This window comes from Sus scrofa, chromosome 7 (assembly GCF_000003025.6).
Source record: "Sus scrofa isolate TJ Tabasco breed Duroc chromosome 7, Sscrofa11.1, whole genome shotgun sequence".
Taxonomy (NCBI): domain Eukaryota; kingdom Metazoa; phylum Chordata; class Mammalia; order Artiodactyla; family Suidae; genus Sus; species Sus scrofa.
In genome coordinates, this window is record NC_010449.5 from 2016405 (window position 1) to 2030289 (window position 13885).

Sequence of the window (13885 nt, forward strand, 5' to 3'; positions counted from 1 at the left end):
AGTCGCCACATTTTTTTTCTGGTATGTACGGAGCCTTGTCACCACAAACTCATTCCCAGTGGGCACCTCCTCGACCTCCAGGGACCTGAGTCTCGCAGCGGGAGACTCCTAAACAAAGTCAACACACACACACGTACACACTCTATAGACTTACAAGTGACTTGGCCAGAAGCCTGCACAGCATGGGACAGGACAGGGCACGAGAAGAGAGGGGGCCGTTCCTGGAAGGGGTTGGGAACGGCCCGGGAGGGCTGCACGGAGGCAGCGGTTTGGCGGGGTATTGGGGGAGCGAGCAGGCGCTGGGCAGACGCCGCGTGCTGCTGGGGGCAGGTGAGGATGGGTGCGGCTGGGACCCCGAGGAGAGGCGTCGGCCGTGAAACAAGGAGCACGCTGTGTCCCAGCGCTGCCAGCTGGGACAGCCAGGACCCGGGATCTGAGAAGAGGAGAGAAGCGGGGCCCTGGGGTGAGCGCCTGGGCCTCTGTGGGGTGCGGGGGGAGGGCAGCCGTGGGCCAGAATGAACCCAGGCGGGGAGAAGGGCTCTCCCAGGAGATCTGGGTACAGGTACGGCTGGACTCCCGCTAGTTACGTGTCCCCTCTCGGGTGGCAGATGGCACCGCAAACCTCCCCCAGGCCTGACCTACGGGGACGAGGAAGCCTTCTCTTCATTCCCCACGCATTCAAGTCTTTCAAGCTCGTGATGCTGCAGTAACAGCATCCCCGTTTCACAGGTGGGGAAACTCAGACAAAGAAAGTTCAAGGGCATCATCCAGACTGCAGCACGGTTAAAGGCAGAGCTGCACTTGGGAGTTCCCGTCGTGGCTCAGTAGTTAATGAACCCGACTAGGATCCATGAGGACGCGGGTCCGATCCCTGGTCTCGCTCAGTGGGTTAAGGATCTGGCGTTGCTGTGAGCTGTGGTGTAGATCGCAGACGCGGCTCAAATCCTGCATGGCTCTGACTGTGGTGTAGGCCAGCAGCTGTAGCTCCGATTCGACCCCTAGCCTGGGAACCTCCACATGCTGTGGGTGCGGCCCTAGAAAAGGCAAAAGACAAAAAAAAAAAAAAAAAAAAAAAAAAAAAAGGGCAGAGCTGCATTTAGACCTGGGCAGTCTGACTCAACCCGCATCCTTCGCCTTGGTGGACCCAGCAAAGAAATCAAGCCCCCGTCCCAGGCCAGCGCTCCGACGGTGGCAGTTTGCGGGAGACTGTCCCAGTGACGTGTCCTCAGGCCTTGCGGACACCTCTGTGCCCCCGCGAATTTAAATCTGCGGCAAAGTCATAAAGAACTCGTTGAATTGTTCGCCCCCGAGAAAGCCCAGGGACGGCTGTTCCAGCGGAAAATGTGCAGTGTGGCCCCATCATGGGAATTTAATGAAATGTCTCCTGACAAGTACATAATGTAATAACACCATGAAAATTAAAAAGCCGGCCAGTGGCCCAGGATCTGGCAGGAATGCAGCTGCGCCTCAGGGAAATCCGTCATTTTCAACCCAAATAAAAGAGTATCGTAGGCAGCCAGAGGCCATGTCTGCTAGTGCAGCCTCACGTGCGGACGGGCAGGAAGTGACCTTGAGCGTGACCTCTGCGACCCCCACACAGAAGTGGGTGGAGAAGCCACGGCGGCATCTCTGGAGGGGGGCTCGCCGCGGCTGCTAGCAGGGCTGTGGCCACAGGACGAGGGAGTGGTCCACAGAGGGGACGGGGAACCAGAACCCTCGGACGCAGGGCGTACTCGGCTCCCTCAAGCACACGGTGTGGTGGTTCTATTATCAACCCTGTTCCACGGATGCAGAAACTGAGGCAGCACAGGTTCAAGTGCACGGTGATGCTCTAAAGCCGTGGCTCACTGGCCCCGGGACTCCTGCAGGAAGGACACAGCAAAGCTCAAAGCCTCTACGGGTCCTGCTCGAGCCCTAAGCCCCTGGCAGGAAGGGGGATACAGCTCGGCACAGACACCCAGTCTGGTCCCTGGGGTCTGATGGACCTCTCGCCCTGAGGCCTCCGAAATACCTGCTGGCTGGTTAGAGGGTCCTGGGTCCCTGGTTCCCAATTCTCAAATCCTGAAGGTTCTGAAATCCAAAACCCCTTCATTGGACTCACTTGCAACAAAACCCTGAACTCCCTGGAGGCAGAGCTGGACCTGGTAGGTCTGAGTTACAGCCTCAGGCGTCACTTCCACGGGATGGGGACACCTCCCTGCAGAGACACAGGGTCCTGGGGAAGCTGGACATGTCCGTGTCCTCAGGGCAGAGGAGAAGCTGCGGCGGGATGGGACCCCTGCCTCTGCCCAGCACCCTGCCCGCTTCACCCGCCATGTCCTCCTGGCACAGGCACGTTGCTGGGGAGGATTCTGGCGTCAAAGACTGGCTACGGAGTTAACTTTAATTAAGCAAATCACAGCTGGACCCATTCTCCACTTTAAACTGTTCTGGAGTGGGGAACTGCCCCTTCCCACCCCCGGTGCCCTGCCCGGCCCGCCCCACCGAGCTGGCCCCTGCCCGGAGGGCGAGCATCCTTCCAACCACTGGAGCCTGGCTCTCTTGAGGTGCCCTCTGCTGTCACACTGCCCCCACCTGCAGTGCAAAGTGCCACTTTCACTCTCCCCATCCCCTTCCTTCCAGATGGGTACGTAACTGCTCCCCCCTGCCCCCCAGTCCTGAGACCCTCAACCCCAGGCGCTGTGTGCTCTGAGGTCCTGGATAAAAGCCACAGTAACGCAGATCAATCTGACCTTGAGCTCGTTTTCTAGCATGTCCCCAGGACACCATGTCCCCACGCACCCCGTGGCCTTGGTTATTCTACAAAAAGCTAAGAACCAGAAATTAAGAGAAGAGGCCTCAGACGGAATGCCAGGGAGGTTACAGAGGCCATGCACCGCGAGCCAGAGGAGAATGCCCAGGTCCCACCCAGACAGCCAAGCTCTGGGTCAGGAAGCCCCATGCAGACGGGGCTGGGCGAGGCAGCCGGGGGCAGGAAGCTGGCTGGGTAAGGACAGCAGAAAGCCCCTAACTGGGGGGCACTTCCCCCCACACCAGGGACCCTGCTGTAGGACCCTGCTTCAGGGACACACGCGTGCCCAGCGACGAGATGAAAACCCTCAAACCATTCACCAAGGCAGGCAAAGTCACAAATCTCAATGTCAAGAGGGGGTCTGGATTTGCACTTGGCCTGGGCCCTCAGGGAGCTGCAGGCGAGCCCTTCCCGGTGGCACTGCTGCTGGCGGGGATCAGCCCGGAACCTGCCTCTGGAGCCCTGAGCAGTGAGTGTGGCTTTCCCACGTCATGCTCATCATATGACTTAACAAACAGGAAAAGCCGTTTTAGAAAGACACCCACCCAAAATAGCTACAAGGAAGTACTGATTCTTAAATTACATGGAAAATTTCTTTACATGGCACTCTTTCCCCAATGGTACCAACGATGTTACTCTGTCAAGACGGAAAGCTCGCTCACATTCTGACTGATGCCCTGAACTGATGCCTTGGCTTGTTCTTCCGAGCCGAGCAGTAGCAGTTCCAGCCGGGGGACCCTTGTCTGCGGCCCCTCTGTGGGCCTCTGAGTCACCACGTGCTTCTCAGACCAGGATGCTTTATGATTTAATTGTAACAAGTTGTTTCTGCCACGCTTTCCCATCTCTGTCTTCCTCCCCGCCTCTCTATCATTTGGCCAAGAGCACCTGCCTTACACTCGCGGATCTGTTTTACCCCTGAGCCCTTGCAACCTGCACGGTGACTCAGAAAAATCAGAAATTAAAATGGGATACTACCATCCTTCCTAACGCTGTAAGGTTGATACTTTCCTTAACATTTAACATGGAAACCAAGTGTCCCTTCTACCCCATTGGAGGGCCTGACTTGGTCACTCACGGACAGTATCCCGGCTGCCCTCCTGTCCATCGAACACCTGCTCTTGGCAACTTCCTACATTCAAAGCATGTCTCTCTCTCTGAATCGCCAAACTAGAACGTTTACTCACAGAGAAGGTGCGGAGAGGAAGTGGGCCTCACTGCTAAGGCTTTTGGAAAGGAATTCTGTCCTCATGTCAGTCTGTGTTTCTCATGTGCTTAGTTTCTCAGGTGGCACACCTGTCGACAGGTGCGCCCTCACATTGGTGATGCGACTTCGCAGCACTCATGAGAGTGTGTGAGGCACGCACTCAACCTGCTGGGGGGGAAACAGGTACGTGGATACATGGAGAAACACCTGATGGGAGGAGCTTCCGCCGAGCAGGTTAAGAAAAGGCAGAGCGAAGGTGTAAGTAGGACAGAGGCGCAGGGCCGTGGACAGCTCTGCAGGGAGAAGCTGCCCTGAACGTGAGCGGGTGCTTTGCCTTAAAGAGGCCATTCTAGCTGCTGATGCTTTGGGTTTGACCACGTATCACAGTTGTGACATTCTGCAAGGGTCCCCCGAGTTCCATTAAAGACTAGAATGAATTAAATACCAGTTGGGGGACTATCTTAAGTTTCTGATTCAAAGCTCTTATAAAAATAAACACTTGAGGGGCTTCCCTCGTAGCTCAGCGGTAACGAATCAGATTAGCACCCATGAGGACGTGGGTTTGATTCCCGGCCTTGCTCAGTGGGTTAAGGATCCATCGTTGCCATGAGCTGTGGTGTAGGTTGCAGACGTGGCTTGGATCCTGCGTGGCTGTGGTGCAGGCCGGCAGCTGTAGCTCTGATTGGACCCCTCGCTTGGGAACCTCCATATGCTGCAGGTGTGGCCCCAAAGATAAAAAACAAACAAACAGAACACAAAACTATGCACCTGATTCTAGTAGATAAGCTCTCACTCGAGTATTTTAAACTTCACTTCCGCACGGTTTACACAATGAGGTAAGTCGATTCCGTGCAGGGTAGAGCGGGTGAATATGAATTAGTTCTTTTAAAAACTCAAGTTCACGGTCCGAGGCAATGGTAGTAAATCTGGGTGAAGGGACAAGCGTGAAATTAAGGAAAATGTGGCTCTTAGGATGTTTCGGTCCCAAGGTTTCTCACAAGTCTTTGCAGGACAAGGAATCTTTTCACAACTAAATGGCCGTCCCACTGGCTTATCTGTCACATAAATGCAGAACAGTGCGTCTCTACTGGTTTTCAAAATGATACACAGCTAAGCTCCAGAATTCTCTCCCTGGAGCCAGACTGAGGGGGACTAGATCGGGAGCCGGTGTTTACGGACCAGTTCTGTGACCTTGGGCAAGGCAGCTAGGGCTTTGGGCCTCTGTTTCCCCATCTGCAGAATGGGGTGGGGGTGGGGGGCAGCACCAAGGCCTCCCCCAGGCCCACATTCTCCGCCTGGATTCGCTTCAAAGGGCCAGTGCTCACTGTGGCCTCCTTCTGAAAATTAAAAGAGAGGCTGATCACTCGGGGCACCGAACAAATATTCTAATCCCGCCTTCGGTTTGGCCAGGATGAATGGAGTCCGTACTTAAAATGCCTCTGGGGCTGGCTTTTAGAGGTTGAGCAACTCGGAATGTACCAGGGTGCCTAAGAGGTGGGTAAACTGAGAGACCCCTTTGTGTCTCAGGAGGTGAAGGACCCCACACAGCCTCTGAGCACATGGGCTCCATCCCTGGCCTCACTCAGTGGGTTGAGGATCTGGTGTGGCTGTGGCTCTGGTGTAGGGCGGCAGCTGCAGCTCTGATTCGACCCTTAGCCCGGGAACGTCTGTCTGCCGAGGGTGCGGCCGTAAAGAGGTTGGGATATATTTTAAATGTTTCTCAGTTCCCACCACACAAGTCAGTTCATTTTTTCCAGCTCTCCCGCCTTCTAACTTATCCGAGTGAGGGATGACCAGGCTGCAGAAAGCCCGAGGCACACAGAGAGCATTCACACCTAACACTGCAGGGGAATGAACTGGCATTTCTGCAAACGATACAAAGAAACTGACGGTGAAAAACGAGAGGAGATAAGGGGGCAGACAGACAGGCTTGTGCTGGTTCGGCTCTTCCCTGGGGTTTGAGCGGCACCTGTATTAGCAGCCTGCCCCATCTACCTTCTCGGGGGGCCAGCCTCTCCGGTCCGTGGCTGCATTCTTGTCCTCCCTGTCTCCCTGCCCCCGCAGGGTGATAACAGGGGCCACACAGACAGCTCATCCTCAGCTCGGCCCCCGCTGCTCCGCCCTGACCTGAGACCCGGCTCTGGCCCCGGAAGGCGGCCTTGGGGCTCAGCTCTCCCAACTCCAAAGAAACAGTCTCGACGACAAGCGAGGCACCCCCGCCTCCCGTCCTGGACCCCCTCTCGTGTCACCAGATGTGCACTTTGCCAGAGACCCGAAGGCCAATCCACGGGGCCGGGGACCCGGCCTCTTGCTCTGGATCTGTCCACTCGGAGGTACACCTGCTGCCAGCGGGCGCTCAGCCGCGCTCGCTGGACACCTGCCGCCAGCGGGCCATTTCCCTGATTTCCGCCAGCTGCCAACACCTCGACCCTATCATTCCCACGTACACACGCGTGTACGCACTTACACGCACGCGGTTACACGCACACACACGCTGGCTGCCTGGGCTCTGCCAGGGCTCCAGGCTCAGAGACCTTCAAGCTGGCCTCGAGTGACCCCAGCTTCCTGGGGTGTGGCAGCAGTGGGATGGAACGCCGGGGCACACGCCAGGCACAAGGACTGGGGGACAGCAGCGCGGCTCCAGGGTCACTGTCGCAGGACTTTACAGCAGAGGCCAGACCCCCTGGTGGCACCTCCCTCTCCCTGGAGTAGGTTGGCTTGACCCCAGGGCTTCTACAGTTTCACACAATCTGCATGGTCACAAGGGCCGGCTCGGGCAGCCTCTGGCCCAAGGGCTCCCCAAACTCCACGCCATCAGCAGATCCCCCAACACCAATTTCGAGAGCCTTCGGATCCCACTTTCAACTGCTCACTCGATTCTGGGGTTGATTCTGGGGCCTGTCTATTCACTTCTACGTTTGCCTTGGCGGCATGACTAACCCCCCCCTCCACCCGGAGAAGTCGGAGGTGAACACAATTTGACGAAAAAAATTGTTTTTGCTCAAAGTTTCCTAAAAGGCTCCCCAAGTTAACCACCTGATAACGTGCATGAATAATTCATGCAGATTTATTCACGCTCCCAGATGCTCATGTGTTTTACGATTCGCCTTTCCACGTTCCCACGAGTGAACACCGCCCTGGGAGGCCCAACCGTGGCAGATGGTGGCGTGGAATCCGGTTTCGCTCCTGCCGTATCGGGAACCCCACGGCCCGGGTTTCACCTGTTTGCATGATGTTACCATGCCCCCCTTTGAAAGAAAGCTGCTTCAGATGGAGAAAGGCTGTCTGGCCTGCGGGCAGGACGCAGAGACGGTGGCTGGATGAAGATACAGATGGTCCCCGTCCAAGGCGGGGCTGTAAGCAAGCCCCCCGCCTCCCCGTCCCTCTGTGCCTGGCTTTCTCCATATGTCCCAGCACCTGCTTGAGGGTCTGAGTCACAGAAGGTGCCAGACAGCATCCGACGTGGAGCAAGCCCTCCAGAAAGGCTAAACACTAGTGCTATTCTGGCCAGACTATTTCTGAGGATATTTTAAAGGGCCCAGAGATGTTTAGAATCACACCCTCACTGGAACGGTTAGTGATGTTTCCCCTGGTTACTGATCTAACCCGAGACCCCCGTACACACTTTACAGTGGCCTGTTTCTTGAAGCGCTGAAGAATCGAAACGGCTGTGGGCACACAGCTTTCCTGTGCAGGCTCACTGCTCTCGACGCCTCAGTCCCGAGTCGGCTCCAGGGTCCTCGGGGTCGGGGCGCCCGTTCCCAGTGTCACCAGCGCGGTGCCATCCTCCTCCGATTTCCTCAGCATCCCCCACGCTGTTCTTTCCCCAGCGCCTCGCCCTCCGGCTCGGCTCTGGCATGCACGCTGCCTGCCAGCATCACTCGGTTAGTGACTCCCCCCGCTTCACACGCCGCCTCGAGTCAGTTTGTGCAAGACACGCGCCAGGCGAGTGGCAGGCGCAACCCTGTCCCACCCGGGGACGTGCTGGTGCATCTGGGGGAGCGCGGGGGAAAGCCTCGTGCACAGGCTCCCCGTGGGGCGGAGGGGCTCGCAGAGCAGCGGGTGGGGGGGGGGGCACCGCAGGCCACGGTCAAGGACTCCGAGATGTACTGTTTTGATCAAGCCCTTAGACCCGGGACTGAGCTTTGACTGCCTCCTTCCATCAGTTCCAGGAATACCTACATCTTCTGCCACCTGCCATGTCTCACTGGGGACACGTGTCTTGGGGGCCATCTCACGGACCCTCCAGGACGGCGTCTGCTCCATGTCCTCCCAGGACCGAGAACGTCTTTTGTGAAGAGGGGTGGGGTCCCCGTCGCCGGCTCCCATCTCCTCGTTCACTGTGACACCATCTTCGTTGGAAGTGGTCCGGCCCCTCACCCCGTAAGCAGGATGTCTGCTTTCACTCCTTGACGGGCATCCTGGGGCATGGCAGCCCCTCTGGAGCTCGGCAGCCCCTCTGGAGCTCAGCCGTCATTAGCATCCCGTGGGGGCTGAGACCACCCACAGATGTTCTGACGGGCTGGGCCGGGGGGGCTGAGAATCCGCGTTGCCAACAACTTCCCAGGAGGTGGAGAAGCGGCTGGTCCAGGGGCTGCACCTGGAGACCGCGGACATTCAGAGTCCAGACTTCAAGGACTTTCCAGACTTGTGAGTGTTTTTGGTGCAACTTCTGGATGCCCCAGTTTCTCCAGCTACAAGCAGGAATAAGCCCACCTGCTCGGATCCAATCCAAGAGTGTCAGGTTAGCGCAGCGCCTCAAACGCAGAAGCCTGCAGCCGATCTCAGACAAAGGGTGTCTCTAAAACCTTCAGACGTGTTCAAGTCGGCACAGTCTACAGAGCACCTGCAGCGAGGGAGCCCACGCGGCTCCCCTCCTTGGCCGGTTGCTCCACAAGGCAGGGGTGTGTGCGTGGGGCAGTGGTGCCCGGCACCTGGCAGATGCTGAGTGAAGAAGGGTGGCTGCTCTGTTGGCCTGAGAGCTCTCCATGGGGACCTTGCTGAAGTGGCGTCACCACTCCCCCAGCACCTGCCAGGCCCAGAGCGGACGTGCTCACTCTGGTAGACCCTCGCAGGTACTCAGCACCTGCAGTGATGCTCGGCAGCAGGTGACAGCGCCGGCATTTTGGGACAGTGGCAGGGACGCTCTGTCACCTCCCCGAATCCCTCCTCCCCGTGTTTCCTCCCTCAGCTTCTGAAGCGCTTCCTTTACCCACAGCTGGCGGGGCCTGGAAGCGGGTCTGAGCCTCCCGGCAGCTCCCGCAAGGTCGTTAATCTCCTCTCTCGGCTGCACGTGCCCCAAATGGTCCACACGTCACTTCCTCCCCGTCACCACCGTCCACCTGCAGCGCTGCACCCCCGCCCGGCCCTGTCCCAGCCCCAGGCGCCTGTTCCTCTCCCAGTGCTTCTCCAGCCCCACGCTCACTTCATTCCAGAGCATTCTGTGACCCTGGGCTGCCCCAGGCTGTGTATTACTCATGCTTTTCTGTTTTCTGTTATTTTCGGATGTTTCTGGGAAGGAAGATGCTTCTCCCAGGGCGAGCAAGTTCCTGGAGGGACCAAAGGACTCTGCCCGTGACAGCCCTTTCGGGCGCCGGCCAGCCCCTCCAGAGCGCTGCTCAGTGTGCCGATCGGGCCAGCTTCTCCCTCAGGTCACTGTCACGGGGTTCTGGAGGCGCCGGCTCCCGAGTTTCAGTTGCTGGCCTTGCTGACGGGCCCCCTGGGCTCTGTGAGCTCAGCTCCGGTGACACTGTTCTTCCACGCGACTCTCGGCTCCAGCGATTCCCCACGGAGGTTTCATTTCTGACCCTGAGGGTCCAGCGAGCGTCCCCGGTCCTCTGGTCAGTGTCTGGGCCCGGGAGGGAGGTTGGTGCAGACGTCAAGGCGCCAGCGTCCTAGGGAGAGTCCTTGTTGCCTCAGCCTCGGGACGGTCGGCTGGCTTGGGACCTGGGTCCCTGTGCTCGGCAGGGCCGGTCCAGACCTCTCATCACGGACGCTGAGCCCAGCTTCACCTGGGCTCAGTGCTAAGTGCACAGGGGCCTGTGATCTCAGCCCCAGGCCAGACGCCCAGTGGTGGCCTCCATGTCACCGCTGCGTCAGGGCCCCAGGATCTCCTTTCCTGCCAGAGTCGGCTCCGTCTGTAGCTGGTTAATGCCACCTCTTATCCAGCATCTGTGTGTCTGCTGCTCGCCGTCCGCCCAGCCCCCACCTGGACCAGAAGGTCCCCAGTCCCCACCCTTTGCCTTTGTGCTCCTGAGCCGACCCTGAGTCCCGGGGACTCTGCGTTGTATGCTTTGGTTGTGGCCCTGTTAACGCACCTGCTCCCCAGGGTTACTCCAAAGCCCCGAGCCTGCTGCCGGCACCCGCGGCGCATGCCATGAGCACGTACTCTTGGGGAAGAGTGACTTCTGCCATTTTGTCACCGGACCACGGGCCGGGCCGGCTGCCTGCTCCCAGAGGCCAGCTCATCCGTCCAGCCACAGAGCCCTCAGGGTGACAAGCTTCCAGCCGCAGCAGAGGTGGGGAAGGGTCGTCATCAGAGAGGCCGCTTGGCAGCCTTTAAAAGCCAGACCCCCCTGGAGCCGCTCACGGCCTCAGGCCAAGGCGGGACACCGCTCTCCCCACGATCGATCCCCCGACTGGCCCCCGTTACACCCGGGCTTCCACACTCGAGGGGGTGACACAGAACCAAGAACGGCAGCTGGCGTCTCGAGCGCGCGTGCAGGCCTGACGCGCCAGGCAGGCGCCTCCACCGCCACCACCCCCCGAATGAAGAGCGTGTGACAGTGACGCCAACCACGGCAGGCCCGTGGGCGGGGGGAGTGGGGCAACCCCAGACGGTGCGCCTCCGGACGCCACGCCCTGGTCCGCCTGCACACACGGCACGCGTCGAGGCCCCGCCGCCCTCTGCGCCAGGACCTTTTATATGTACATGTGTGTGTACAAAAGAATTTTGTTTTCAGGTTTCAGAACGTATTTAAATAAATGAACAGCTTTACCTTGCCTCTCATTAAACCTTGACATATTTTTAAAATTTAAAACACAAAAATAAGATGAACAAAACCCCTAGTGCTTTCCCACGTGGGCCAGGCCCAGACCTCTGCACCAGACCCTTCTCTGCCGTTTCTCCCTGTCAGGTGGCCTCTTCCTTGGGACAGGTGGGGACAGAGCCTGGGCAGAGCCCTGCGGCCTGGGAGGGGATAGAGGGCAGGCAGACGGTCTTTACTGGTCTGTGAGTCTCCAGCAGGCTGTGCCCTTGGAGGGCAGGAAGTAGGGGGTGCCTGTCTGCAGAGCAGGTGCGCCAGGGCAGCGGGCACCTCTAGGTGCTCAGGGAAGCAGGGACGAGGGACGGGGGCTCGGGGAAGGCGGGAGACAGCACAGCCCGGGCTTGGGGGCCAGCTGGGTGTCCTCAGTTTTGTCATCTGTACAACGGGGCCGTGAAATGCCCAGCCTGAATGATCTCTCATTTGTACAGTGCTGGCCATTTGTGTCCGGCGTGGACACGCTACAGGCACGTGTTCAATAAGAAGTGCCCTCAACTCCCAGCCAAGCTCTGCTTGGCTCTGGGGCAGCGGGGGCAGGTTCCGGAGGGGCCTCCTCGGGTGACAAAGGAAATGCTGCCCACCGTCCTGCTCTGGGGACTGAATTTTCTCTCTGCCCCTTTCCCTGCTGGAGGGAGGGGGGGGTCCCCAAACCCACAGGCCCCTGTGGGAGGGGCCGAGGAGCAAGACCTCTGGGACAAGGGAGGCTGGTGGGGGCACTGGGTGGGAGCAGTTTTGGTGGCTGTTGCCTCAGGGCAGCCTCTGGGCAGGGGGCCTTTGCAGCCTCCCCACTGCTGCCAAGGCTCAGAGGACATCGGAGCAAGAACTGGGCTTTTTTTTTTTTGTCTTTTTAGGGCCACACCCACGGCATATAGAGGTTCCCAGACTAGGGGTCGAATCGGAGCTGGAGCTGCCGGTCTACACCACAGCCATAGCAACACCAGATCCAGGCCACGTCTGCGACCTACACCACAGCTCACGGCAACACTGGATCCTTAACCCATGGAGTGAGGCCAGGGATTGAACCCACAGCCTCATGGTTCCTAGTCGGATTCATTTCTTCTGTGCCACGAGGGGAACTCCAAGAACTGGGCTCTTGAGGAAAAGCCACCTGCCCTACACTCAGTGACTCTCCTGCTGGGTGGGGGGTGGGGCCAGCTATGGAGCTGAAAGGGAGCAGCTTTCCCTGCCCCCCCCCCAGCATCTTAGGAAAAACGCCTAGTGAATGGCCGGCTCCATTGTAGGGAACACTTAAAGCTAAGACCCAAATGACTTCTTGCCAGAAACTTGTCTTTCATCAGTGGCTCAAAAACAGGAATACAGCGTAGTGAGTAAAACTTAGTCTCCGATATCTCGTACCTGTGGGTCAAGGGAGACTTCGGCATGGGGGCGGGGGAGAAAGAGAAGAGCTACTTATGGAAAGCGCACAATGCTCACTTCTGGGGGGTACATGCCCCTCTATCCGAGAGCGGTAGTTTTCAACCCGGCTCAACAGGAATCCCCTGAGAAGCCTATAAGCATCTAACTGGCCGGGTCATACCCCCGGGCCAGTGTGTTCAGCGCTTTTGTCCCTGAAGTCAGCAAGCCAAAACCGAACAGTGACACACTGGGCTCGTCAGAGCAGGCTGGACAGACCCCCTCTGTAAAGGACCACGAGGACATGCTTTTGGCTCTGTGGGGCCACGCTGTCTTGGCGACACCTGCTCAACTCTGCCGAGGTGGGACGAGTGGGCATGGATGATACGTGTGTCAGCATGTGAGCACAGCTGTGTTCTAGTAACACTATTTGCAGAAACAGAGTCGGTCCCATTGGTCCATCCCTAACCTAGAGGAGGTGGGGGCTCTGCTAAATCCCTGCCCAACGTCTCCCAACATCTCCCCTCCTAGTACGAGACCCCACGCTTCGAAAACCCATTCGTTAAAGTCATGTCAGAACACCCAGCGAGCCGGGGTCCAGCCTGATGACGGAGGGCACGTCCCTGAGCGGGGCCAGGGCGCCTGGAGCTCCCGCCACCCCCCATCTGCTTTTGTGCATATGTTAGAACATGTCCCGAGATAAAACGCTTAGAAAAGGAAATTTTAAAAAAGAGAGGCAAAACTCCCCTGAAAAGCCACAAGCTGAGACTGGCGGCCAGTCTGGGGACCGGGGGGCAAGGGTGGGCAGGGTACTCACGACCAGTAGAGCAGCATGAGCAGGAAGGGGCAGATGATGAGGGCCTGCAGCACCTGCCAGTCCCGGCACAGGGCGGCCAGCCCGGGCATGAGGAACTGGCCCGCCATGGCCACGAAGCTCGCCACCATCGTGATCGTGAACCGTTTCCCGGGGGGGCACAGCTCGATTCCTGGAACACAGGAGGGACGAGAGAGACATCAGCGCCCGGCCCTGCATCCGGGGAGCCCAGGGGCAGGGGCGCCCGGCCAGCGCGCCCCCCAACCCGCCGAGGACGGCAAGACGCTGTGTCCAGGCTGAGGTGCTCGTGCTTAGAGCGGGACGCGCCGAGGCTCCGCCGGCCCAGGAGCGAGTCGTGGTGGAAGAGTAACTGGACGCAGCCTGGCCCAGAACCCGGTGGAGTCTGTGCCTCCCACGCGGCCCCGACGCCCTCTGCTCCCCAGGCGCCTCTGAGCTCCCCGGGTGCTGGACCAGGGACCCTCCCCACCTCTGCCCAGGGCGAGGGAACGTCCGTCCGCCGACTCCCCCCACCTCACCACCCCTCCTTGTGCCCCAGCACCCCCGGAACGTGGAGTTCCAGGCCAGCCGCCCACGCGTGGGAGCAGGCCAGACCAGCCGCACCCAGCCTGTCTTCGGAGCAGGACAGAAACCAAACCGTGGAGCAGACGGGATCCGTGGGG

The 13885-nt window shown here is 58.9% G+C and overlaps 1 protein-coding gene across 3 annotated transcripts in view; it reads right to left on the bottom strand.

Moving 5' to 3' along the window:
* Positions 1-13885, bottom strand: part of SLC22A23 (solute carrier family 22 member 23) — a 143089-nt gene that overhangs the window by 27715 nt on the left and 101489 nt on the right. For all 3 annotated transcript variants that reach the window (XM_013977405.2, XM_021100121.1, XM_021100122.1), the window contains exon 4: positions 13209-13377. In XM_013977405.2, coding sequence (XP_013832859.2) covers positions 13209-13377 — 169 coding nt within the window. The remainder of the gene's footprint in view (positions 1-13208; positions 13378-13885) is intronic.